General features: G+C 42.2%; 1 protein-coding gene across 7 annotated transcripts in view; it reads left to right on the top strand.

Annotated features, from left to right (window-relative positions):
• ANO4 (anoctamin 4) overlaps positions 1-25,481 on the top strand; it is a 458,290-nt gene that overhangs the window by 272,059 nt on the left and 160,750 nt on the right. For all 7 annotated transcript variants that reach the window (XM_082419367.1, XM_082419366.1, XM_082419364.1 and 4 more), the window contains one exon: positions 598-756. In XM_082419367.1, coding sequence (XP_082275493.1) covers positions 598-756 — 159 coding nt within the window. The remainder of the gene's footprint in view (positions 1-597; positions 757-25,481) is intronic.

Here is a 25,481-nt window from a genome sequence, read left to right as displayed (position 1 = left end):
AAATATATCAATTTTCACTCTCACCTGTAGAATGTGAGAATTCTCAGTTGCTCCACATCCTTGCCAACATTTGGTATTGTTAGGTGTCTTAAGTTTTGCCCATTTGACTGCTTTTTCCGATTTTTATTTTGTTTCCTCTTGTTTACATTTTTCATTAATAAAAGTGTAATTTTGATAAAACACAAGGGAATGCATTTAGTTTTAATTGTTCTTTAATATTACTCACCCAAGGCTCAGGGTTTTTTTTGTTTTTTAATTAATTAATTAATTAATTAATTATTTTTGGCTGTGTTGGGTCTTCGTTTCTGTGCGAAGGCTTTCTCTAGTTGCGGCAAGCGGGGGCCACTCTTCATCGTGGTGCGCGGGCCTCTCACTATCGCAGTCTCTCTTGTTGCGGCAAACAGGCTCCAGATGCGTAGGCTCAGTAATTGTGGCTCACGGGCCCAGTTGCTCCGCGGCATGTGGGATCCTCCCAGACCAGGGCTCGAACCCGTGTCCCCTGCACCAGCAGGCGGACTCTCAACCACTGTGCCACCAGGGAAGCCCCAAGGCTCAGTTTTGAGTGTCTTAAACTGGTCCCTTTCTCTTTGTGTGCAGACAGTACCAGAAAAAAACAAATCAAATGGACTTTACTTCAGAGATGGAAAGTGTCGAATTGACTACATTCTTGTGTACAGAAAATCAAGCCCCCAGATGGAAAAGAGAGAAATATTTGAAAGAAATATTAGAGCAGAAGGATTACAAATGGAGAAAGAGGTAAATAGTTTGCTTGGATGAGAAAAAATATAAATATACATCTATTCATATTGGGAGACAATTAAAAAATAAGCAGTTAGTCATTATGTTAACTGAATGTTTCATTTGCTGAGGGTTTGCCAATCTGCAGTGTGTGGAGAATGTTCTAGCAATTCGATTTTCGCAGCACAGTTTGCCTTTGAGAGCATTTTAATGCCAAAAGATTCCATAAAAATCAAAATATTCAAATTACATGGATTGTTTGAGAGTGTTATAATTTACCTGACTTCCTACATCTACTGCTTCTCGATGTTAATGGCGGGTTCTATTTGCATAGATTAAAGAATACTTCGGATAAAATGCAATCACCCCACCATAGAGGCTCTTTTTACATTTCAGGAAACGTAATGGGTTTGGGTATCCTCACACGCAGCAGAAGAGACTGGCTGATTTGGCCAAAAACAGCTGGGACTTACAAAGTGATTCTGTTTTTAAAAGAAGTTCAGGTTGGTTTTATCAAGTTCCCAAACTCAAGGATTACCTTATCAGTGTTTACTCTTCCCCTTCTCTCCTCTGCGGGGGAAGTTTGAGGATGGTACAAGAGGCCCAGCCAAGCCTCTGATAATAATCCACAGTGGGATTATTGTGTACCCAGAAACGCGGTGCACATTTCTAGAACTTGGCCCTGTTAGCTGGATTATGTAACTCTTCTCGGATTTTCCCTGAACACTGAGCACAGCTTCTGGAGCTTTTCCTAGTCCAGAAGAACATGTTGCCAATTCAAAGTGTTTGCTTCTGATTCTGCTTTTCAAGGCTAAAGGATAGATCTTTGAAGTCAGACATCCATGTTTTTCTTTATTCGGTGAAGGCTGCATGCTAATCTTGGGACACTTTAGATAAATAGGATTTTTCTAGGTCTGTTAGACTAGCCTCAACTCTGGAACATTTATAAAACAGAAGCAGTATTTTTCTGGAAGTCTCCAAAAAGAGAATTAGGAAAACAGTGAGATGAGTATAGCCTTAAGGGAACAGATTCTCATTCTCAGGAAACTGGAAGCAGATAGCTCAAAAGACTGCTTCAGTTGGAGTTTCCCCCAGAGCAACAAACAGAGTTAAATATGTTGTTTTTTCCACTTTTGTGGGGTTCCAGAAAATCTTTCCTATACCCACTGAACATGCCTTTGATAAATCTTGTTCTTTAAGTTTCTATTGAGACAGTTGTGTATTCTTTTCTTAACATTGATAGTGCATTAATATTTTATCCCCAAAAATCTTTTCTTCATCTTTTATCCTAAGTTTCAGAATTTTTATGTAAAGAAATAAAAGGTCTGTTTTGCGACATGATCTGAAATAACAAAAGTCCTTTGTGTGATCCGTTCTGACTCTGTCAAAGTTTTGATTCCCATCAAAACTAGGTAGCTTTCTTCAATTAATGAATGATTTATATTTTGAGCTTCATAACTATTCTCTCCATTCCTGGGGCTTCTTTTGTGTAGGTCTTTTCAATGTCATTTTGTGGCTTATGAGTTAAAACTCAAAAAGCCTAATACTTTTCCAAATAAAATACATTACTAAAGAAATGACAAATCTCCTGTATGTCTCCTAAAAATCATCTGTACTACAGTATTCAGCTGCCAGAATTGGAGCAGGTAGCTGAGGAGGGTTATTCTGTCTTTTAGTGTGCAGTTGGTGCTGTGTAGTCCAGAGTTGACCATAGTGTGTTAGATGTTCAGCTCATATGATTTTAGTGGTATACAAGATAATTTTGTTTGGTTCTAATTTAAAACAAATTTTAATACCTAGGTATTTATTTTAATGTTTACTGGAAAAAATAGCAGTTGGGAAAAGGGCAATATCACCATATGGCAAAACTTCATAAAAACGTATCTAAGCATCTCTTTCTCTCCCTTCCCCCCAAAAGTTCTTCTCTTGGTGGCAGCTTCCCTACAGTCCTCTATCCACTACCAACAGCTTGGTTTTCCTCTTTCTGGAAACTTCTTCCTAAGCAGCTTTTCCCTGTGGCCCAAACTCTGCATAAGTAGCACAGTTTGACTCTAACTCCGTCTCTGAGCTCTGCTTTGCGTCCTCACAGCCTCAACCAGCTCAGCAAGAAGCGGGGGGTCTCTGCACATCCTTCCTTGCTTAGAAGCAGCAGGAAATTATAGCTAAATTAATTTTCCCTGTCACAACTAATTAAAATAAAATGTCCCTTGTATGAACAGTAAATCTGTATCTCCATTGTATTATTAGATTTAAAACCCATCAGAAGCCACTTTTATTTAAATCTAGTGTTTTCATAAACAGTTGCAGTAGAAAGGCAGCAATTTTAATAGCTATTTCAGCTTCCAGAAGTTACTTCCACCTTTTATACATAAAACAAAGAACATAGTTCAAGGTGGAAAAGAATAAAGAAAACCCAGGGGGCTTCCTGTGAATCCACATACACCTGATGCATAATCAGTGGTGAATACTAAGTACGTTGTATGAATTATTAGTATCGTCTTCATTAGCTGTGTGTCATGATGTCCAACAGTTATGGAAAATGTTTCACAGACTTAGAAGCTTTTGTTTCCAAATCGGTAAAGACAGGCTCTGTAGTTGAACAGTTTAATAGAAAGAGAATCTTTATCTCTTTTAACATTGAAAGTCAGGAAACACAGCCAGGAAAATCTTTAATTCATGATAAAAGTGAGGATGTAGTCAAATTTCATCTTTCGTGGAAACTATGCCCCCCACCTGATTAGTCAGCAGGTAAGTGCTTGTTTTGGCACCCTGGGTCTTTACTATTCTGTAACTCATCTTTCATATTAGCCCAGAGAAAGCAATTCACAGCAAAGTTCCCAAATAAAGTATCAAATCCAAGTGATTTTCTTCTTAAGTGTCTGTCTGTTTAAAGAGATTCCCTTCTTTAAAGGTAAACTCATATTTATAAATTCACATTTTGATGAATTTATAAATAAAAAATAATATTTTTTCATTTTAAATTTTATGTCCATCATTGACGCTCTGGTACCTATTTTTAAATCATTATCAATAAGAGGTTTATATCTTCCTTCATATAAAGGGTCAGGTCATGGATGACTTTGGAATTATTTGGGATGTATGAGTACCAGTTAGATTAATGGAGTACCCTTCCTCTTTCGAATCACACAGAACATGGGGGAAAACTCATATCATCAGTTGTTTACCAAATAACTGTATTATATAAATCATACCATCTTGATGATAGTTAATTCATTCAACACATATTTATTACACACTTACTCTCTGCCAGGCACTGCCTTAAGCACTAAGAACTCAGCAGTGAATAAAACAGACAAAAAATTCCTGCCCTGTTGGAACTTAAGAACAAAATAAATGAGGAAATCTGTGTTGAAGAACAATAAATGCTAAGGAGAAAAAAGTAAAGCAGGAAGTGTCGAGAGGGGCTTGCAATTTTATGAAAGTTGGTAAAGGCGGGCCTCTTTCCCAGGGAACAAGAAGAGCATGTGCAAAGGCCCTGAGTCAGGAGCACGCCTGGTGTGTTTATGGGACAGTGAAGAGGCCAGTATGACAGGATTTGACTGAGCAGAGTAGAGAATAGTGAGAAATTATATCAGAGAGGCAACGGAAGCCAGATGACATCAGGTCTTAGTGGTCACTGGGCAACTTTAGTTTTTCTCTGCATGACATGGGAAATCACTGGACAGTTTTGAGCTGAGGCATGATAAGATCTGGTTTCTGTTTTATTAGGGTCATTGGGGTTTCCTGGTGATAGTAGACTGTGGGAAGTGGGGAGGTGGTGAGGGCAGAAGCAGAGAGGTCAGTTAGGAGATTTGTCACAAGAATCCAAGAGAGAGGTGATGGTGGCGTGGCCAAGTGCACAGCAGAGGAGATGCTGAGAAGAGTAGTAAGTAGAGCCGATGGGAACTGAAGACAGATTGAATGAGTGATGTGAAGGAGGAGTCATAGGCCATTCATCTGTCATACACTGTTCATTTAAAGAGTTGGAAGAGGGACTTCCCTGGTGGTCCAGTGGTTACAAACCTGCCCTTCCAGTGCAGGGGGCGTGACTTCGATCCCTGATCGGGGAGCTAAGATCCTACATGCTGCATGACACGGCCAAAAATAGAAAAATAAAGAGTTGGAAAAACTGCCATTTACAGGGCAGCAGAGGGAAGTGGTTTCCCTTGTAGACGTGTTAAGTTTGAGGTGTCCCGGTGGTGGAGATGTTGAGTAGGAGGGAAGAGTCTGGAAGACAGGCAGAGATCTGGGCTGGAAAACCTAGATGGTGTGGTGCCTGGAGGGAAGTGTTTCAGGAGGGAAGGAGCAGTTGTGTCAGATGCTGCTGATGGACGGGGTGAGTAAAATGAAGACTGAAAGTTAGTCACTGAATTTAGCAATGTGGAGGGTTCTGGGGAGCTGGGCAAGAGAAGTTTCCACGGAGAGGTGGAAGTGAAATCGTGACTAAATGTGTTCAAGAAAGAATGGGAGGAGAAAATGTGGAGACAGCAGATAGAAATAGCCCTTTCACGGAGTTTCACTGTAAAGGAAAAGAGAGAAATGGAGTGATAACTGGTGTAAGACTTTGGGTCAAGAAAGCATTTTTATTTAAGATGGGAGAAATAACTGCATGATTTCATGCTAATAGAAATAATTTGAGCGGCAAACTTGATGGTTGGGGAAAAGTGAAGGAAGAATTTTTAGAGCAGCGTCCTCAAAGCAATAAAAAAAGCATGGCCACGAGTTCCTCCCATGCAGGGACCCACCTGCCTGCATCTATGTCCACAAATGCAGCCGTGCCTCCGCTGCTGAGGGTGTTCTGACTGTGCTTCTAGCTTAAGCCAACCCTTTGCTTTGGGCATAACACCCCATCCTCTCAGTCCTACTCAAGGACATTGCCCCCTCCAAAGAGAAAATATAGTAAGCTTTAAATACAGAAATTCACAAAAGAGTGCAATGTGTCAAAATAGCCTGTTTGTGTTTTCACTTGTTTCTCAGAAGGATTGGAATATCTCACTGTAGTAAACACATGCATAGCACTCAGGGTTGGGAATCTTGGACATTTTTCTTTGAGATGATGACAAAAACTAGTATTATTAAATTCTCACTCTTGCCTTTGTGAATCACTTACTATTATCGTCTCCATTTTATAGGTGAGACAATTGAGGCAAAGCAGTAACTTGCCCCAGGTGGCAAGACCAGTAAGAGATAAAGCCCAGATTAAAACTTGAGCCTACTTACTCTTTACCCTCATATCATGTTGATTCCTGGTATTTAAAAATGAATCTCAGTAAAGAAGATGTGGCACATATATACAATGGAATATTACTCAGCCATAAAAAGAAGCAAAACTGAGTTATTTGTAATGAGGTGGATGGACCTAGAGTCTGTCATACAGAGTGAAGTAAGTCAGAAAGAGAAAAACAAATACCGTATGCTAACACATATGTATGGAATCTAAAAAAAATGGTTCTGATGAACCTAAGGGAGGACAGGAATAAAGACACAGATGTAGGGAATGGACTTGAGGACACGGGGAGGGGGAAGGGTAAGCCGGGACAAAGTGAGAGAGTGGCACGGACATATATACACTACCAAATGTAAAATAGGTAGCTAGTGGGAAGCAACCGCATAGCACAGGGAGATCAGCTCGGTGCTTTGTGACCACCTAGAGGGGTGGGATAAGAAGGGTGGGAGGGAGACGCAGAGGGAGGAGATATGGAGATATACATATGCATATAGCTAACTCATTTTGTTATACAGCAGAAACTAACACAACATTGTAAAGCAATTATACTCCAATAAAGATGTTAAAAAAGAAAAAGAATCTCAGGGTTGAAGAAGTTAGGACACAAGTGGAGTTATGAAAGGAAACCAGGAAAATTGGGGTGCGTAATGAAATTGGGTGCTATCTTGACTGTATTTCCTTGCACTTTGGCTGCCAGTAGCCATGGATTTGAATCTTGGTACAACTACTTATAAGCTGAGTGGTCTTGAGCAGTTTTTCAAACTTTTCTGGATCTCAGCTTCCACCTTTTTAATAATGAGGATAATAGTATTTACCATGAACTGTGTGAGGATTAAGTGAGCCCATGCAGGTGAATACACAGTACAGTGTAAATCTTTTTTATTTTACCTGTTTTACCTTCTATTCATGGCAAACAATTTATGACTGTGATATAAAAGTTCTTTGTAAAGTATTTTTAAAAGTGAGTCAAATTCAGGAAATACAGGAAATTAAAATGTTGTAGATGATACACAGATTTGGCAAAAATTGAGAAGGTGGCACACGCATGATCGTTACCTGGCTAGCGGTTGTGGTGGACAGACCCGAAAGTCTGTGATGCCTGCCTCCTGGTTTTCATGCCTTTGTGCAATTCCCTCCCCTTGAGTGCAGGTGAGACCTGTGACTTGCTTTTACCCAACAGAATATGGCGAATGTAGTGAGATGTTACTTCTGTGGTTATTTATATTATGGTATATAAAACCCTGTCTCAGCTGACTGGAGTTAGAGAGACTCTCCTTTACTGACTTTGAAGAAGTAAGCTCCCATATTGTGAAACAGTCTATGAAGGGGGCCCCTATGCAAAGAAAGGGGAGGGGGGTGGCCTTTAGGAGCTGAGAGTTGCTCCCAGCTGACAACTGGCCAGAGAACAGGGACCTCAGTCCTACAACCACAAGATGAGCTCTACCAACAACTGGCGGATCTTGAAAATAGATCTTTCCTCAGTCGAGCCTCTCTTGAGACTGCAGCCCTGGCCAAGACCTGTATTGCAGCCTGGTGAGACCCTGAAGCAGAGGACCCAGCTAAGCTGTGTCTGGATTCCTGACCTACAGAAACTGTAAACTCATTAATATGTGTTGTTTTAAGCCTCTAAGTTTGTGGTAATTTGTTACCCAGCAACAGGTAACTAACACAGTGGTTAAGGGTCTGGTGTCAGACATTCTGAGTTCTCATTTGTTTTCATCATTAAAAGCTATGTGCTCCTGGGAAAGTTAGCTCATCTGCAAAATGAGGCTAATGATGAGATCTATTTCATGGGTTATTATGGTAATTAAATGAAATCATTCATATCAAGTGCTTATCTCTGTACCTGTCATATTGTAAGCAATTAATAAATCTGTTACCATCATTATAGTTATCATAACAGCTAAGCACAGTGTATTAACATTTTTACTTTTAAAATAGTTTTTCAAGGCAAAGCTTTTGGAAAATTTTTCATACAGTTTGTAAATGCCTTAAAATGTAACCATTAGGATAGCAACATCAACTGACTATATATTGCTAATAATGTATATGCATGAATGAGATTAATGATTACCTTCAATGCTCTTGGAAGAACTTAGAATACCTTAGGTAACATGTTTAACATTGTCAACGTTCAGACATTTATCTGCCCAGAGGATTTGGTTTTAGATTCATCAGGGAATAAAATTATAGAGCAACCCAGAACTGAAAAACTGTACTTGATTGCCTATCCTAGTCTTGCTTTACACCTATTCAAGGGAAAACTATACAAAGATTCCCCATGGAAGGTGCTAATCTCACCTAGATTGTTCTCTGCCTTCACAGGCTTCCTGCCCATCCTACCCTTCCTATTTTCATCCCTGTTTATGTTCTGCAACCACTGTTACTATAGATGTTCTCTCTGGATCCAGAGCTCTGAGAATGAAGGGGAAAGGACCAGAGACTCCTCCCTTCTTTTATAGTTCAAACCATGATGAGTGTCTAAAATAAATCTGTCCGGACAAACTGAACTATCCAAATTCCTGTCCTCTAGTATTTTCTGGACCCTCAAAAGAGACTTAGACCTTACTCCACTTAATAATCTCCATTTCCTAATATGTCATATATATGTATTACCAAGGGTCTCAAGTTGGAGTTGAAGGGAAAGGAAAATTAAGGACAGTCCTAAGCAAAGAGTGAAGAAGGCAGATTTTCTTTTGAAAATCAAAGCCCTGGAAGTTCCTTGAGTATTTGTCTTAAGCTAACTGGGCTGCTATAACAAAATACCATAGGCTGGGTGGGTTGTAAATAACAAAAACTTATTTCTCACATTTCTAAAGGCTGGAAGTTTAAGATCAAGGCGCTGATGAGGACCCTGTTCCTGGTTCATAGACAGCATCTTCTTGCTGCGTCTTCACATGGTGAAAGGAGGTAGAGAGCTCTCTGAGGTCTCTTTTTTAAAGGAGCTAATCCCATTTTTGAGGACTCCATGACCTAATGACCTCTCAAAGGCCCCACCTCCTAATACCATCACATGGGGGGTTAGAATTTCAACGTATGAATTTTAAGGGGATACAATTCAGATCAGAGCAGTACCTTTCAGGAGTTCATTGTTGATCTGTACTGGCAGTGGACTTTTTAAAAAGTGGTGTCTGAGGTTGAATTTCTTTCCTAAACAGAAACAGAGCCTGAGGCAAGGATTCTTGCTTAAGTTGTTGATGGGTGGAGTGCTCTCAGGAGAAAGGGGAGTGAGGGAAGTAGAAGAGGTCAGAGGAGAAAAGCTACACGGAGAGTGTAGTCTCTGATCCAAGCGGGAGCTCTGGGGCAGAGGGAGTACCACAGAGCTGGCTCACCTTTAAAGCAGAGGTCCCCCTGCCTATCAGTCACTGGCTGAGGCTGGGGGAGGTGATGGGAGGTGAGTGCTGCTCCTGCCTGGCACAGGGTAGTTCTTCAACACCCACAGCCGCTCGGCTTCTGGGCTGTCAACCATCAGAATTCATTACCACTGACACTGATATCTCTACTGATAGCAGAGGTGCTGCCACATCTGTGGGTTTAGATGGCCCCCTTGGAGATTGCAGCAGTCAGGGAATTCACGGTGGTCTTGATGGAAGTGAAAAAAAGAGAGAGCAAGTACACAGGGGCATTTATTCTGCTTTAATTTGTTCAGTTTTTCCTCTAAGTTTAGGATACTCCATCTTAAAGGCAAGGATTCCATGTGGCTGGTATAGTCACTTTGAGGGCAGAGACAGTGTCTTATGTGTTTTTTACAGTAAGACCAAGCCCAGCGCTTAGCTTGTGGGATTTTGAGTTTGTCGCAAGAGATTGTAAATAGCTGATTTCTATGGCTGTGTCTGGGTAACATCAATCAATTTAGCTCTAGGATTTCTCAACCTCAGCACTGTTGATGTTTGGGGCTGGGTAATTCTTTGTTGTAGGAGGCCGTTCAGTGTACTGTAGGATGTTTAGCAGCATTCCTAGCCTCTATCCACTAGATCCCAGCAGTATTCCTCCCCCCACCTCACCAAGTTATGACAACCAAAAATGTCTCCAAGTATGGTCCTATGTCCCCAGGAGCAGGTGTATAAAATTGTCCCTGGCTGAGAAATACTGAGTTAGACTCTTAGTGCAACAAACTGCATAAAGTTGTATCTATGAGATAGCTAGAGGAATTCAAGGCAGCTATTCCGTCTTTCATCCACCTGGACCAGCTAACTTAAGCACTCTTAATATCAGACTCTTGAATCATGAAGATGCCTATGTCTTTGAGGAGAGAATAGGGTAAATTAAGATTGGCCTTTCAAACCAGACAACAGGGATTTAGATCCACTTGCTATGTTCTCACTTACTGAGTAAATATCCAGGCAAGGTTCTTAACCACTCTGTGTCTTAGCTTCTTCATTTATTAAACAGTAGATAATCCTAACTAACGGGGCTACTATGTAGATAAAATGAGCTAATACATTATAACACGCTTAGAAGAGAGTCCAGCACATATTAGGTGGTTGTTGGTATTGATAAAGAAGGGAGTGGCTCCAGCCCCTGGTCACCCTGTGTTCTGATCTCAGGCATTCAACCCCATCCCCTCTTGGACTGAGGGTTCCTGGCTTGTGTCTAGGGAAACCTGAGGGGATCTGGTGGGTGGCAAGACATACCAATAGTAAGTCCCACCTCATCACCAGGATTTGGTCCTTCTGGTGTCACCTACCATTGCCCTAGATCAGTCCGTCAGAATTAGAGCCTCATTCTTACTGGTCCCTCTTCTTACAGTAGTTTCATCAAATGGTGGGAGCGAGGGGGCTCTCTCCTTCTCTCTGTCTATCTCATTCTCTCTTTCTCTGTCTTTGTTTCTCTCTCCCTCTTTCTGTCTCTGTCTTCCTCTCCCCACCACTCCTCCTTATTCTCACTCTAATTTTTGAGACCAGTTTAAAGAGCTGAGGGATTACTTATTTTTACCTCAACTGCTTTTGCTTGTTTAGGAAGACAGAGTTTAATCAAAACATTTCTGTTGCCAGGTCAAGATGACCAGTACAAAGTTATCCTGAACTGATTTACTCAAAGGATCATTCTAAATCAATACATATTTCATGTGACTCATGCATATTCCTTTGCTCAAGACAGAACAACGTTAAGGAAAAAATATACCCATTATATAAGGCACAGCTGAAGAACTCATGTCACATGATGAACTATTGTTACCAATCCCACGAGAAGAAAATTAATCTAAAAGATCTTCTCACTGGTCTAAATTGAACTTGTCTGATATAAAACACATTTTGCATTGTCATTTGTTACTTACCAAATGTGGGCATCGTAGAGTTGCAGCTGTGAAAGGAACTGAAAGTCTTTTCTTGACAGTGTTATTTTTGTTCCTGTTGTTCTGACTATGTGTTATGTTAAATTGCTGAAAACTACACAAAGTATATACTAGGGATATGACGTTAATTATTCATTAATGAGATGGAGTGATTTGAAAGCTTTGAAGCAGTCTGGAGAACCGTAAATCCATGGTCTCCTGCTTGTAATCCTTCCAAGTGGAAAACTTGAAAAAGGTGAACTGCGGGCTGGAGTTTATGAACCAAGCCTGATGTACTTCAGTTACAAAAGTGGTGCTGCAGCACCGTCCCTGGAGGCAGAGGCCAAGGCTCAACTCACTTCCTGTTGTGTCTTAGCCATATTTTAAGAGCGGTCGATGGCATCCGATGATTCCATTTCCAGGTGGAGTCATTCTTCATTCATTCAGCAAATATCTAATGAGCATCATGTCTACCGTGAGGGAAGAGAAGCATTAAATGTGTCAGGTGCGATGAGTACTGTGGAGAAAATATGCAGGAATCCTGGGAGGGAGTCACTGTTTTGTTCAGAAGTTCAAGGCAAGTTCTCCAAGATAATGAGCAAACTAAGAGAGAAGTTGGCATGTGCATTCCTAAACTCAGCTCTCAAAAGCCCCTCAGAGTTTTCCTGCTGTTGGGGCTGCTTTTGCCTTGTGTTTCCCCATGTGTGGAGTGGGATGAGGGTTGGAAAGATAAGTGGAACCACTGAGTAGGGTGAGGGCGTTTCCTATAGAAGGAGGGAAACTGGCTGGATTTGGCTGGGGTGGGGGTGGGGAAGATGACAGAGTTTGCATCTCCACGACCTCTCCCGGGGCACAGAGCAGGGACAAATCAAGTGCCTGAGCAGTGTTGGGACCTTTGCGGAGACCTGACCTGCTTGCAAACCCCTCCCTAACTTGTCCTTTGCTATTCATTAGTTTAGCTTCCACCCCTTTTGGTGCTACGTCTTTCATGGCCTTCCACACTTTTGTCTACACGTACATCAAGTTTCGTCTTTGAAGGTCTTCCCTCGTGCTTGTAACTGCTTGGCCCCTCTTCAGTTAGAGTTCTGCAGAGAACAAGCCACTCTGTGTCTTCCAAGAATGAAGGCTTTGATACAGAGGCTTACACCATCGATGAAAAGGGCAGGGAAGTCACCTCCAGCTGCTTCCTGAAGCATCGTAGCGGTGGTCCCAAGCGCTGGCCTGGAAGCCCCTAGGGGTCCCAAGAATGTCAGACTGTGACACAGATGATTCTCAAAAGACTTACCTGAAGCTGTCTCTAACTTACACAACTGTGTCTAGCTGCCTACCTGGAGGAAAAAACAGCCTCTTCCACTTTCCAGATTTTATTTACCCCCTCGTTGTTAACTCTAACCCAGAGACCCCCAGGGAAGGGGATTCTGGGAAATGCAGTCCCAGCTTCTCCTCAGCAATGCAGAGGAGACTTCAGAAAGATGGGGGACAGAGATGCCAAGATGACAGCAAACAGCATGGCACAGCCACTAGCCCTCCTCCTACCAGGTTTGACTGGACACCTGTCCCTTCATCTAAGGCTATGTCAGCCCCTTCTCTGTCATACCCAAAGGGTTTACAGTTGTAAGTCATGAATCCTAATACTGTCCCTCAGGGTGATGGTGGAACAGCTTTTTCTGGTGTTTCACGTGACCATAGCTAGATACCTTGCCCACAGACACAGTACCTTCCTCACACCCACACCTTTGTTCTGATGCTACCACTAGGCAATTCTTTGTTCACAGCAGAGCTGAATTCATTGAGACCAAATCTTTGAGAGTCAGACAGCAGCAGTCACAAGCCCACATAAGGAGACATCTATGGGTCTGTGCTGCAGGAGGAAGGGAGAGGACAAAGCAAAGACAAGCTGAAAACTCCTCTCACAATTGAGAAAAGAGGAAGGTTCCCTCCACCATTTGCGGCTCCTGTGGTGTTAGAGTGTCAGTCATCATGCGTATAGACGTCTATCACATTCCGGGCTCTGCGCCAGGCAGAATCAAAAATGAAAGAGTGCTCCCGTTATCAATTGTTGCTTAACAAACCACTCCAGATCTTGTGGCTTAAAACAACGGTCGTTTATTTTATTCTCAAGTCTGCAGTCGGGCAGGGCTCTGCAGGACCAGCTCTTCTCTGCTGCATGAGCATCAGTAGGAGCAGTGCTCCCAGGGAGGCTGGCGGACCCCCTTTCAAGGTGACGCTCAGCTGAGAGCTCAGCCAGGCCTGGGGGCTTGGTTTCTTTCCCTGTGGATCTCTGCACAGGCTTCTCTGAGGCTCCCCTGCCTCAGGCATCCTCGTGACGTGGTACCTATGTTCCAAGAGAATGAGACAGATGTGCAGTTTTTAAACTGAAGTATAGTTGATTTGCAATATTGTGTTAGTTTCAGGTATACAGCAAAGTGATTCAGTTATATATTTTTCAGATTCTTTTCCATTATAGGTTATTACAAGATATTGAATATATAATAGTTCCCTGTTCTGTACAATAGGTCCTTGTTGCTTATCTATTTTATGTATAGTAGTTTGTATCTGTTAATCCCACACTCCTATTTATCCCTTCCCCTCCTCCCTTTCCCCTTTGGTAGCCATAGGTTTGTTTTCTATGACTATGAGTCTGTTTCTGTTTTATGTATAAAGTCATTTGTATTATTTTTTAGATTCCACATATAAGTGATATCATATAATATCTCTTTCTCTGCCTGACTTAACTTCACTTAGTGTGATATCCTCTAGGTCCATTCATGTTGCTGCACATGGTAATATTTCATTCCTTTCCATGGCTGAGTAATATTCCATTGTATATATACACCACTTCTTCTTAAACCCATCAATAGATGTGCATTTTTATGACCTAGATCCAGAAGTGTTTATTCTGCTCTCCATTGGCAGAGGTGGGAACAAAGGGAGGGGACATAGATCCCACCTCTTGATGGAGAGAGGCAAAGTTCTGGAAGACATGAGGGATGAAAGCTGTTGTCAGGGCCGTCTTTGGAAAATACAGCCACGTTATACTCAGTGCGTCTGAGGAGCTCGTTGACTAGAGGTGAAGACAGGCGTGAAACAGATGATTAGGATACAGCCTGAAAAGTTCCTATGAAAACATGAAGGGAACTTCAGATTCTGCCCAGAGGTTTTAGGAAGATTAGAGGAAGTGACCTAGATCTTGAAGGATGAATTGACAGAGCAGCAAAATACAAGGGCATGGCGTTCAGACAGGAAGCAGTATGAGCAGAGGCGCGGTAACTTGTGATGGAGACATCACAGCTCCTCTGGCCGCTCTGCTTCCCCAGTTGGAGTGGGAATCCCATGAGGACCACACGGGTTTCCCCACAGAGCCTTGCATAATGCCTGGCTCATCACTTCACCTCGACTTTCAAGCTGTTTATGTTCATTCAGCAATTTCCCATGAATGTAATTTACGTCAGATACAATTGTCCTCCTAGGCCTTGATGACTGGACTGATACTGGCCAGATAAGCATTTTTTAGTCACTTTTCTCCAAAATGGTCTGAACTAATATCATTTAGCTTCTTTGCAACCAAATCCATTCCACTGTACTTCTGTTTAAGTAAAGTGTCATCTTGCTGCTGGATCTCTTTCAGGCCAACTGTTTTACTAAGCCAACCATACCGCTATCACCTGAAAACTCAACCAAGATCATGATGGTCTTCCAAGAAGATGGTATTTATTGCTCACTAGAGTTCTTTGTTTTTCATCTCCATTCTCCAGTCTGACTTTTTCTACATAGGTTGGAATTAAAAAGAGCTTTATAGAAGGCTGGGAGCAGATCAGGCAGAAGAATGAAACTGTACTGCGCACAATTTTCCTTGACCTTAGCAGTCCAGTAGGCAGGAAAGAAAATGACACACGGTGAGACCTGGTGTCCGTTAGTGTTTCAGAAATGTGTTATGTCTCCTCTCAGGGCCTCTCCTCTTCTGCAGTCTGTTGGTTCCTTGGTTTAGCCAGTATATTATTTTGGATTGCACAGCAGTAAATCACTTTGGCATTCACTTGAGGCTGCCTTGATTCAGTTTTTCAGACTCTAATAAGTGCCTGTGGGTCTTCTGAAATCTAGTCCTAAATTCGGTGACTCGTGGATTACACTGTACACATTATGTCTGACGTGTCTACTCTTGCTTCTGATTGCCAGAAGGGCTCTCCCACCGTGCAGTTCTCTATACAAACTCCAGTCAAATGAAAAACCCCTAGTCTTGATTCTTTTTGTCACACAGTGCTTGATTTGGTTGGCAAAACAAAGATAGCAATTAGCAGGTAAGTACTGAAGTTTAGTTTGTAGTTGTCCTTTTCTTCTTTTTCTATTTATACTTAGCAAAGCTATAGCTTAATCTCTCTTTGAAATGAAGTCTCTTTAGGGAAAGACAGTTCTAAGTAAACCCTAAAATACTTGGAACTGAAACCTGCTTTCGAATGGGTTTAAATATTTTAAAATGTCACTGGAGAGTACATTGACTCTGATGATTAATTGTCCCAACCACTCTTTTGACCATCATTTCATTCCCCTCATTACTTCTCTTTGATTCTGTGGTCTATGACCACTCATTTACAAGCACCTCAATTCTCTTATCCCTTTGTTTCTTTGACTTATGTGCCTGGCAAAGCCTTGACCTTGATTAAACCCCACTTTCTTTGTGCCTGCACCTGAGCATGTTGAATGTTGCTAGAAAAACATGCTGACTGGTTCACTTTATGGCCACCATCTCAGATGAGGACCAGAGTAACAAAGAATGCCAGGTAGCCTAGTAGGTTTGCTTCCCCCCTCACCATAATGAGGAATTATCTTCATTTCTCCTTCCCGTCCTTCCTTTCTTGGCCTCCTCCTTTCATTCATTCATTTTTAAAAGTTTATTCATTCAGTAAATAGACAGTGCCTGGCACAGTTCCAGGCATTCAGAATACATCAGGGAACCAAACAAAGAGCCCCTTTCCTTGAGGTGCTCACCTTCTAATGAGCGAGACAGTGAACAATAAACATAAGTAAATAGCATAGTATGTTAGGTGATATGGCAAAGGAAAGAGTAGAACAAAGTGTGAGAGTACTGGGGGATGAAGGGATATGCATTCTAAATAGGGTGTGATGTAGGGGGCTCACTGAAGATGACATCCGACCAAAGACTGAATAGGTGAGGGAGTTGGCCAGCTGTGATTCCCCACCATCTTCTTGCCCCTCCGCCCTCTCACCTCCTTTATCTGTATCTCCACCACCCACACACAGGCTCTGCTGATAACCTTGTCTATACTTTGATAGAGGATAGAATCAATCGGACAGGGTCTTCTGAGGCCATCCCCACACTCACTCTCTGCCTTCCCACCATGACTACGCTTGAAGTGTCTGCCACTGTTCCCAGAGCCCTCCTGTTGTGTGCTGAATTCCCTCCCATTTCACCTTCTCAAGGACTTGGCTCCTGTGATCATCTCTCCTCTCTCCTGCATCATCAATTTTTGCTCTCTCTCAATTATTATAAATATGCTCCTGTAACTCATATCTTAAGAAAAATCCCTTGAGCCCCACATTCTCCTCCAATGACTACCTCGTTTCTCTTCTCCACTTCACGAAAGTCTTCTTCAAAGACTTGTCCAGCATCATTGTCTCCATATCCTCACCTACCATTCTCTCTCTTTTTTTAATTGAAGTGTAGTTGATCTACGACATTGTGTTAGTTTCAGGTGTACAGCAAAGTGATTCAGTTATACATTGTTTCAGATTATATTCCATTACAGGTTATTATAAGGTATTGACTATAATTCCCTGTGCTGTATAGTTTGTCCCCATTGCTTATCTATTTTATGTATAGTAGTTTGTATCTGTTAATCCCATACTACTAATTTGTCCCTCCTTCCCCCCCTTTCCCCTTTGATAACCATAAGTTTGTTTTCTACATCTGTGAGTCTGTTTCTGTTTTGTAAATAAGTTCATTTGTATCATTTTTTTGGAGTCTACATATAAGTGATATCATATGATATTTGTCTTTGTCTGACTTACTTCACTTAGTATGATAATTACTAGGCTCATCCATTTTGCTGCAAATGGCATTATTTCATTCTTTTTTATGGCTGAGTAATATTCCATTATAAATATATATACCACATCATCTTCCAACAGTCGTCTGTTGATGGGCCCAGTCTCTTTTCAAACTACTTGATCTGGGCTTTCTCCCTCCATAGACACTGATTTTATTAAGGTCAGCTTTAGCCAGATCCAGTGTTCATGCCACCTCTGTTATCTTACTGGCTTTGTCGACAGCATTGTCCATATGGTGGATTGTTCCTTCCTTGAAATACATTCTTTTCTTGACTTGGGGGACATCTCATGCTCTCCTGGATTTCTCCCTTCTTTACTGGCCCTTTCTCAATCTCATTCGCTCACCCTCCTCTTCCATTTGACCTCCAAATGTTAGTACATCCTAAGACCTGGTCCTGGGTACCTTTCCTTCTATATCTCTGTCTCCTTGTGATCTCATGAAGTTCCATGCAGAGCTTTTATATAACTTCTACATTGCACTCAAGGCTTGAGCCAATAGGATTTACTACTTGATCTCAGGATAGCAGGGGCAGGGGAAGAGTTACCAGTTACTTGCAGTTACCAGGGACTCAGCATAACAGTAGCTTCATCCAGAAACCTTCCTCTGTGGAAGGGAGTGGCAAATCACACACCAGTCTTCAAGGCTTCTAATCACAGCTCAATGGCCAGAGCTCATTATATGGCTCCAGATGAACACTAGGCCAGGAAGCTCCGATGTCCATGGGCCCAGAGATATACTAATGGCTCCCACACAACATGGTTTCTTGCATTATATAATTTTATATGTAATTTGTATCTATATATACTTATCTATATATAGATATCTGGCCATATCTATATCTATCTATCTATCTTAGCCCTATAAAGTAGGCAAAGGAGTTATATCAGCATTACACCAATGAGGAACTGATATGGGTTGAGGTATAATCTAACAGCTACATTTTTGTTATTAAAGATCATATGAGCCCCATTTCTTGACAGCTTTTTCACAACCTTTAGGTAAAAAGCAGTTTGTAAGCTACCACAACATGGTTTCATGCATTATATAATTTTATATGTAATTTATATCTATATATACTTATCTATATATAGATATCTGGCCATATCTATATCTATCTATCTATCTTAGCCCTATAAAGTAGGCAAAGGAGTTATATCAGCATTACACCAATGAGGAACTGATATGGGTTGAGGTATAGTCTATCAGCTACATTTTTGTTATTAAAGATCATATGAGCCCCATTTCTTGACAGCTTTTTCACAACCTTTAGGTAAAAAGCAGTCTGTAAGCTACCACTACATGTGCTGTTACTGCATCCTCTAATTTTGATCAGCATTCCACCAAGAGATAACTAGAATAGGCCTAGGAGAGATGTCATAACCTTTCCAAGTACATTAGAAAGTATTTCCAAAGTTAAATTGCTGCTTCACTGGCAGCAGACAACCTGCTCACTTGTCCTTTCTGGGTCACGCTTGTTTGATGGCTGTTAATCTCTGCAGCTTATTAAGGGCATAATGACACATGGGTTATTGACTGGGTCACAGCTGTGAATACTTATCAGCGGGTCAATCATTTGTGATAATATAAAGTATAACTGTGATGATATAGTTGTCCCCAAGTTCAGCTTATCTAATACGCCACCTTGAAGGATGAGAGAAACGTTACGATGAGGACTTTTGGAGTTGGGTAGATCAGAACGGACATGGCTTACTTCTGAGGAGAGATTTAGTACTGCATGGGGGGAACATCCATAAAGGGAGCGTTTTCTCTCCTGTGCTCCCATAGGACATGAGACCGACTGCTATTCATATTCATCACATGTCTTAGCCTTCTCTGTATCCCAACATAGCACCTAGGATGTAGTTAAGTTTACCTTTAGGTGTTTGTTGAATGACTTTATGAGTGGTTATGTTATGAGGTAGATAAGACATTTGTTTTACATAATAGATGCACTGTGATACTAGGTAGGTGTTGGAGGAAGGATATTCTGTATCAGTGTGTATTCATTAGCACTACTCATCAGGTATAATCCCTCTTCCTGGTGGCCTCATAGACAAATGGGTCCATATGACGACTTCTGTCCCGTGAGCTAGGCGCAGAAGTGGTGTGTGTCCTTATGAAACCCTCTGAGCTCTGCCTTCCCTCTGGCACAGTGACCCATCGGCATGAATCCCTGAGTCACTGCAGTAAGCTGACCTGCAGTGGATGTGTAGCATAAACTGGAAGTATGCCTTTATCTTAGCACCAGGCAATAGCAATAATGTAATTTAAATTTTTTTGTAACAATATATGAAAAGTAAAAAACGGAATTAATTTTAATGTTTTAGTTCATCCAGTAGATCTAAATTATCATTTAAACATGTAATCAGTAGAGAAATTGATGAGATACTTTACATTCTTTTTTTTCAGGCCTCTAAGTCTTCAAAATCTAGTGCATATTTTCCACAGATCTCAATTTGGACTAGCTATATATATATTTTTTTTGGGGGGGGGGTGACCATGTTGGGCGGGCAGGCAGGCAAAGGATCATTGGCAGGGCTGTTTAAATTTATTTATTTTTTATTTATTTTTATGGCGGTGTTGGGTCTTCATTTCTGTGTGAGGGCTTTCTCTAGTTGTGGGAAGCGGGGGCCACTCTTCATCGCGGTGCGCGGGCCTCTTACTATCACGGCCTCTCTTGTTGCGGAGCACAGGCTCCAGACGCGCAGGCTCAGTAATTGTGGCTCACGGGCACAGTTGCTCCGCGGCACGTGGGATTTTCCCAGACCAGGGCTTGAACCTGTGTCCCCTGCATTGGCAGGCAGATTCTCAACCACTGCGCCACCAGGGAAGCCCCTGGACTAGCTATATTTTAAGTACTTAGTAACTACCATATGGACAGTACAGCGCTACCATTTAAAGTCACTGATATTTAGAGTTATTTGTTGCTGCAGCATAACTTAGCTTATCCTGACTGATAACACTAAACATGGATTTTCTTCAGATATCCCCATGCAGTGAGTTTCCTAGGTTTGATGTAGGAATCACCAGGGTTGATGCAGAGTAACCAAGAGCATGTTGCATCAGTGTTCACTTAATTGCAACACAGGGAACCTCTGAAACATGGAAATTTGTGCCTAGCTCTTCAGCTTTGGACCTCTCCTGGTTGTGATCTAGAGGAGTGTTTACCTAAGCTTCTCATACGTAAATTTAAACCACCTTGAAACCTTTGTGGTGGCAAGAAGGTGAATTTTTCTGTCTAATAATAGTGTTTTAATAGTGTTTTAACAAGGTAATCAATAACATGAGAAAGTTACTCATCCCAAGTAATTAATTAGTTATTAATTAATTGAGGAATTAATTAATTCCTCAATTAATCTGTGATCCCAAGATGTTCACAGATTAATTGAGGAAATGTTCGTTCTCCATGACTACATGCTTAGTAACATACTGGGTTCTGGGAATATAGTTGTGGGGAAGCTGTACACTTTCCTAAAGACAGCAGTCAAATACGTAATTTCAGAATTAATGGGGATATAACCTGTATTAGTTTTATATTGCTGCATAAGAGATGACCTCAAACTCAGAGGCTTAAAACAGCCCATGTTTATGATCTCATAGTTTCTCTGTGGGTCAGAAGTCTGGATAAAACTCAGTGGGGTCTTCCAATCAGGATGCCACAAGGTTGTCATCAGGGTGTCAGCCAGGCTGCATTCCTTTCTGGAGTTCAAGGTCCTTTCACATGGTTATTGGCAGAATTTATTTCCTCGTGGTTGTCAGACTGAGGTCCCCCTTTTCTTGCTGGCTGTCAATCAGGGGCTGCTCTCAGCTGAGGCTGTTTATGACTCTTAGCCCTCCTGGGCCCTCTCACATGGTACCTTACTTCTTCCAAGCCAGCAGAAGAATCTCTCTGACCTCGAGACTCTCTTTTAAGTACTGACCTCATTGGTTCAGGCCAATCCAGGATAATCTTTCTTTTGATTAACTCAAAGTCAGCAGATTAGTATCCCAACCCCAGGAATGCCATCCCTCATATTCACAGGTCCCGCCCACACTCGAGGAGTGGTGATTATCTGGTTATTCAGGATGCGTAATCCAGTGGGGTGGGAATCTTGGGGGCTGTCTTAGAATTTGACTTGCCACGTAACTTGAGATCTAAAGAAGCAGAAATTTATCAGGCAGAGAAAATAGCATATGAGAAAACCCCAAGACTGTCAGGAGTTTGGTGAAGTGGAAAGAAGAAGAGATGAGGGCCATGTGACTGGAACCCAGAGAAAGGAAAAATGATACAAGATAAAGGAGTAGCCAGATCATGCGCTGGCCACCTTAGTGATTTTCCAGAGGGCCATGGGAAACCATGGATCACAGTGCATTTTTAAAGACGTCTCTGATGTCAGCGACAATACACAAGGCAAGAATGGAACCGGAGGGAGCCCAGCTTCGAGGAGTCTTCAAGGAGCTAGATGACGGAGACTTACAGGGGGATGGTGTGGTGGAGGTGGAGAGAAGTGGGCGGAATGGAGAGAAATGTAGGAGGTAGAATCAATCAAACACAATGATTGACTGAATGTGGGCTAAGGAAGAAGAAGTCAAAGGTGACTCTTGGAATTGAGGGACTGGGAGGATGATTGTGCCACTTCCTGAATCTGGGGACACTGAGGAGAAGAGCGTTTTTTTCCAGAGAAGTGGATCTCTTTTAGACACATTGAGTCTGATGTGCCCATGCAACAGCCAGGGGTAGATACCATGTTGGCCGTTGGCGTTGCGGATCTGGAACTCGGAAGAGGGGTCTGAGCCAGAGATAGGGATCTGGAAGAATCAGATGATAGGTGACATCTAAAGCCATTGGGAAGGGATGCAGTCATCCCGGGGGAACAGGTGGAATGAGACTGGAGCCTGGTTGGAGTCCCTGGGGAGCCCCATTTAAAGATCTGCCAACGAGGAGTGAGTGGCCATTTCACACACCAATTTCCTGTCGCTGATGCTAATGTCATCTTCAGGGGGTGAGCATTGTGACCATTTAGGAACATACCGTAGCTCAGAGGCTTTCCTCTCCCAGGGCACAATAAGTGTGTGTGTGTGTGTGTGTGTGTGTGTGTGTGTGTGTGTGTGAAAGACTGAGTGTGTGTATGTGTGCACGCATGTCCATGAGTTGTGGAGAGAGAATTGCGTCAGAATCAGCTGAAGAGTTTTTTTGAACTACACTCAGAAATTCTGATGAGTCCTCAGGGAATCGAGAATTTAAAAAATAAAAAGAAACAGAAAAGTCTTTTTAGGGATTTATGCCCTCATTTTTCAGAGAAAACTGAAACTCAGGAAAGTGCAAGTCATTTGCCTGGTGACACACAGCTGAGTAGATGGCAGCCCCACTGAGAGGAGTTGAAATTGCTTAGCAATTACTTTGAGCCTTTTAACCCTCCAGAAATGTACATTTCTCCATCCATTTCAGAGACTGGATTCCAGATCCACCAAAAAAATTCTGCCATTAGCTATAAATTAGCAGAATGTTCACCGAGCATTCTATGGGAGGAAGAAGGAAATTCTTCCCTATTGAACCACTTGCAGTGGTTGTAAGCTGACAACCGTGTCAGCTTCAGAACAGTCATGCTTGGTATTGTCCTCATTTTACAAATGAGAAAACGGAGGCTCATGAGCTGGTATCGTGCCAGAAACACACAGAGAGTGTGAGTGGCAGAACCAGGCTTCAAGTTTGTTTTTACCACTGGCCTTACATTCATTTTAGGATGTTTAGAGGGAACTGTATGCACTGTACCTTGGATTTCAATATGTAACTAAGTATTTTTCAAAAAAAATAAAATGACAATGGCATTGAATCCACAAAGAAAATATATTCATGAGCCTCACTTTCCTCTTGTGAAGCAGCAGTTCTGAAGCCCAGCTGCCTTGCTGAGAATCCGGGCTCCCTCCTTCCTCACGGTGTGATCTTAGCCAAGATCTTTGTGCTTTAGTTCCTCATCTGCAGTAAAACAGGATAACGATGCTGGCTGCATAGGGTTGGTGTGAAGATTAGGTTATTTAACATGTGTAAAAGCCCTAAAGCACTACGTAGCCTGTGGTAGCACTATGTAACTGCTCCCACCTCTACTGCACCTATTTTTTTTCTCCAAGAGGCTTATCTGAGTTCCCAATTGGAAGTTCATCTCCCCTTTTTTTGTCCCCAGAGTGTCAGGGGTTTGCTTTGTTCTCCTGACAACATAGTTATGAGAGAGTGAAATGCAGGTAGTTGCCTGAGGGGGTACAGAAGAGATGCAAGTGGCTATCCTGATTCGACCCTTTGTGCCCAATAGATTGAAACATGGAGCGTCTTTATGCCTCAGGTTTTCAGCCATTAACTCTTGTCCCTGCCCAGAATGCGCTCTCCCTGGATAATGGAACAGCCTTCTTTCCTACTTCTTCAGGTTTCTGTTCAAACGTCACCTTATCAAAAGGCCTGTCCACAGCACTCTGTCTAAAATAGCATTTCCTTCTCACCGTTATTTTCTGTTTCCCTCCCCTTCTTTAGTCTTCTTCAAAGCACACCGTCAGAAATATCGTGTGTCTGTTTATTGAGGGTTGTGTCCCCAATAGAACTTGAGCTCCATGAGGGCAGGGATTCGGTCTGTTTCGTTCACAGCTGTACTCCCAGCACCTAGGACAGTCCCTGGCTCATAGAAGGCCCCCAGTGAAGGTTTGTGGACGATGTGAATGGATGAGTGAGTGAATGCTAAATTACAATTCACGTGATGAGATGCGTGGTCAGCTGCAGAGACCACCATGATTTCCAGGTGCCCTTCTGCTGAACAAGTTTGGAACAAACCGAATGATTCTAGCCCCTCCTTTGCAGGTGAGGAGACTGAGGGCAGGGAAGAGGCCAGGCTCCAAATCTAAGGTGCAGCCAGAGACAGAGCCAGGATTGGGCAGTTTTCAGCATGTTTTCACAGGCCATTTTAGTCTGTGCCTCAAAATAGCCCTAGATGTTTGCAGCCCTGGGAGTCATGTTGTCTCTGTGTGGCCAGTGAGAGAAGTGAGGTGACTTACCCAAACTCGCAAGGCAGAGCTGTGACAGGACCTGGCCCAGGTGTTCTTTCCACCACAGAGCAGCACACGGTTGGCTGTTGGCCAGTGATCACCTAACAAGTCACATCAAGGAGACTTCTAGAAAGTATCTAAGCCTAGGTCTCCTGTAGTCTTCTGTGCTCTAATGAAGTTCCAGCTTTTTTAAAACGGTCTTCTTCAAGGTTAAAAAAGGATTGGGGATCATCTTTTGAGCTAAGTGGCTTTTTTAATTTCGACAGCCTCTCGCACGGCTCCCGGTTGACATAGGGTACTCTGGGCTGCCGTAGACCCATGGGGGCTATTTCCAAACAGACCCCTGTTTCGTTCCCCCTTTCCTGCTCACCTGTTCCCTGTCCCTGTTTGGCACAAAGGTAACCCCAGGATGCACTTTGTGTCTTAGATGAATGAAGTGAGCTTGCAAGTGAGAGACAGGCAGCTTCCTTCAAGCCAGGCATTCACTCTGTGATATCTGTGGAGAGGAACATAGCTCAGTTTGCAAATGCAGCTGCCTCTCCTAGTCCCTCCAAGCAAGAACCTTTGTGTTCCTAATGTTCCATGGCTATACTTTCATGGCCAGAATTTGGAAACCAGGTGGGAAGAAAGAAATCTTGTTCCTCAATTAATGCTTTAACTTTAAAAAATATTTTTACCTGCCACAATGAATTACAAGCCTTCCTTCTTACTGTTTAAAGAGTATTTTTAGTGCACAAGGAACTAGCTAAGTACTTTGCATACATTAAAGCTTGTAGTCCTCTGAAGAAAGTGCTGCTGTTGTCCCCATTTCACATATGAGAGAATTGAGGGTTACAGAGATTAAATAACTTGTGCAAGGTCACCAGCTACTAATATCAGATCTGGCACTTGAACCCTAACTCCAAAGCTTGGACTTTTAACCACTACACTCTGTGCTTTCTCTACTCTGTTTTCCTTCAGTGTCTAAAGAAAGGTTGCATATCCTCATGTAGCTCTTGTTTTGTAATTCTACTTAAATTCCACATATACCTTTTTATCTCCATGGCTAGGGTATTAGTATCTCAGGGGCAAGAATGGTCTCATTTTTGTATAGCCCAAAGCCAGTTGCCTTATTATAACGTAAATGACCCTTTCCCAGCACAAGGCAAGTGGTTAATGCACTTGCA

The sequence above is a fragment of the Balaenoptera physalus genome, assembly GCF_965194825.1.
Source record: "Balaenoptera physalus genome assembly, chromosome: 13".
NCBI lineage: Eukaryota > Metazoa > Chordata > Mammalia > Artiodactyla > Balaenopteridae > Balaenoptera > Balaenoptera physalus.
Note: the sequence above shows the minus strand (reverse complement) of the source record. Positions and strands in the feature narration are given on the sequence as shown.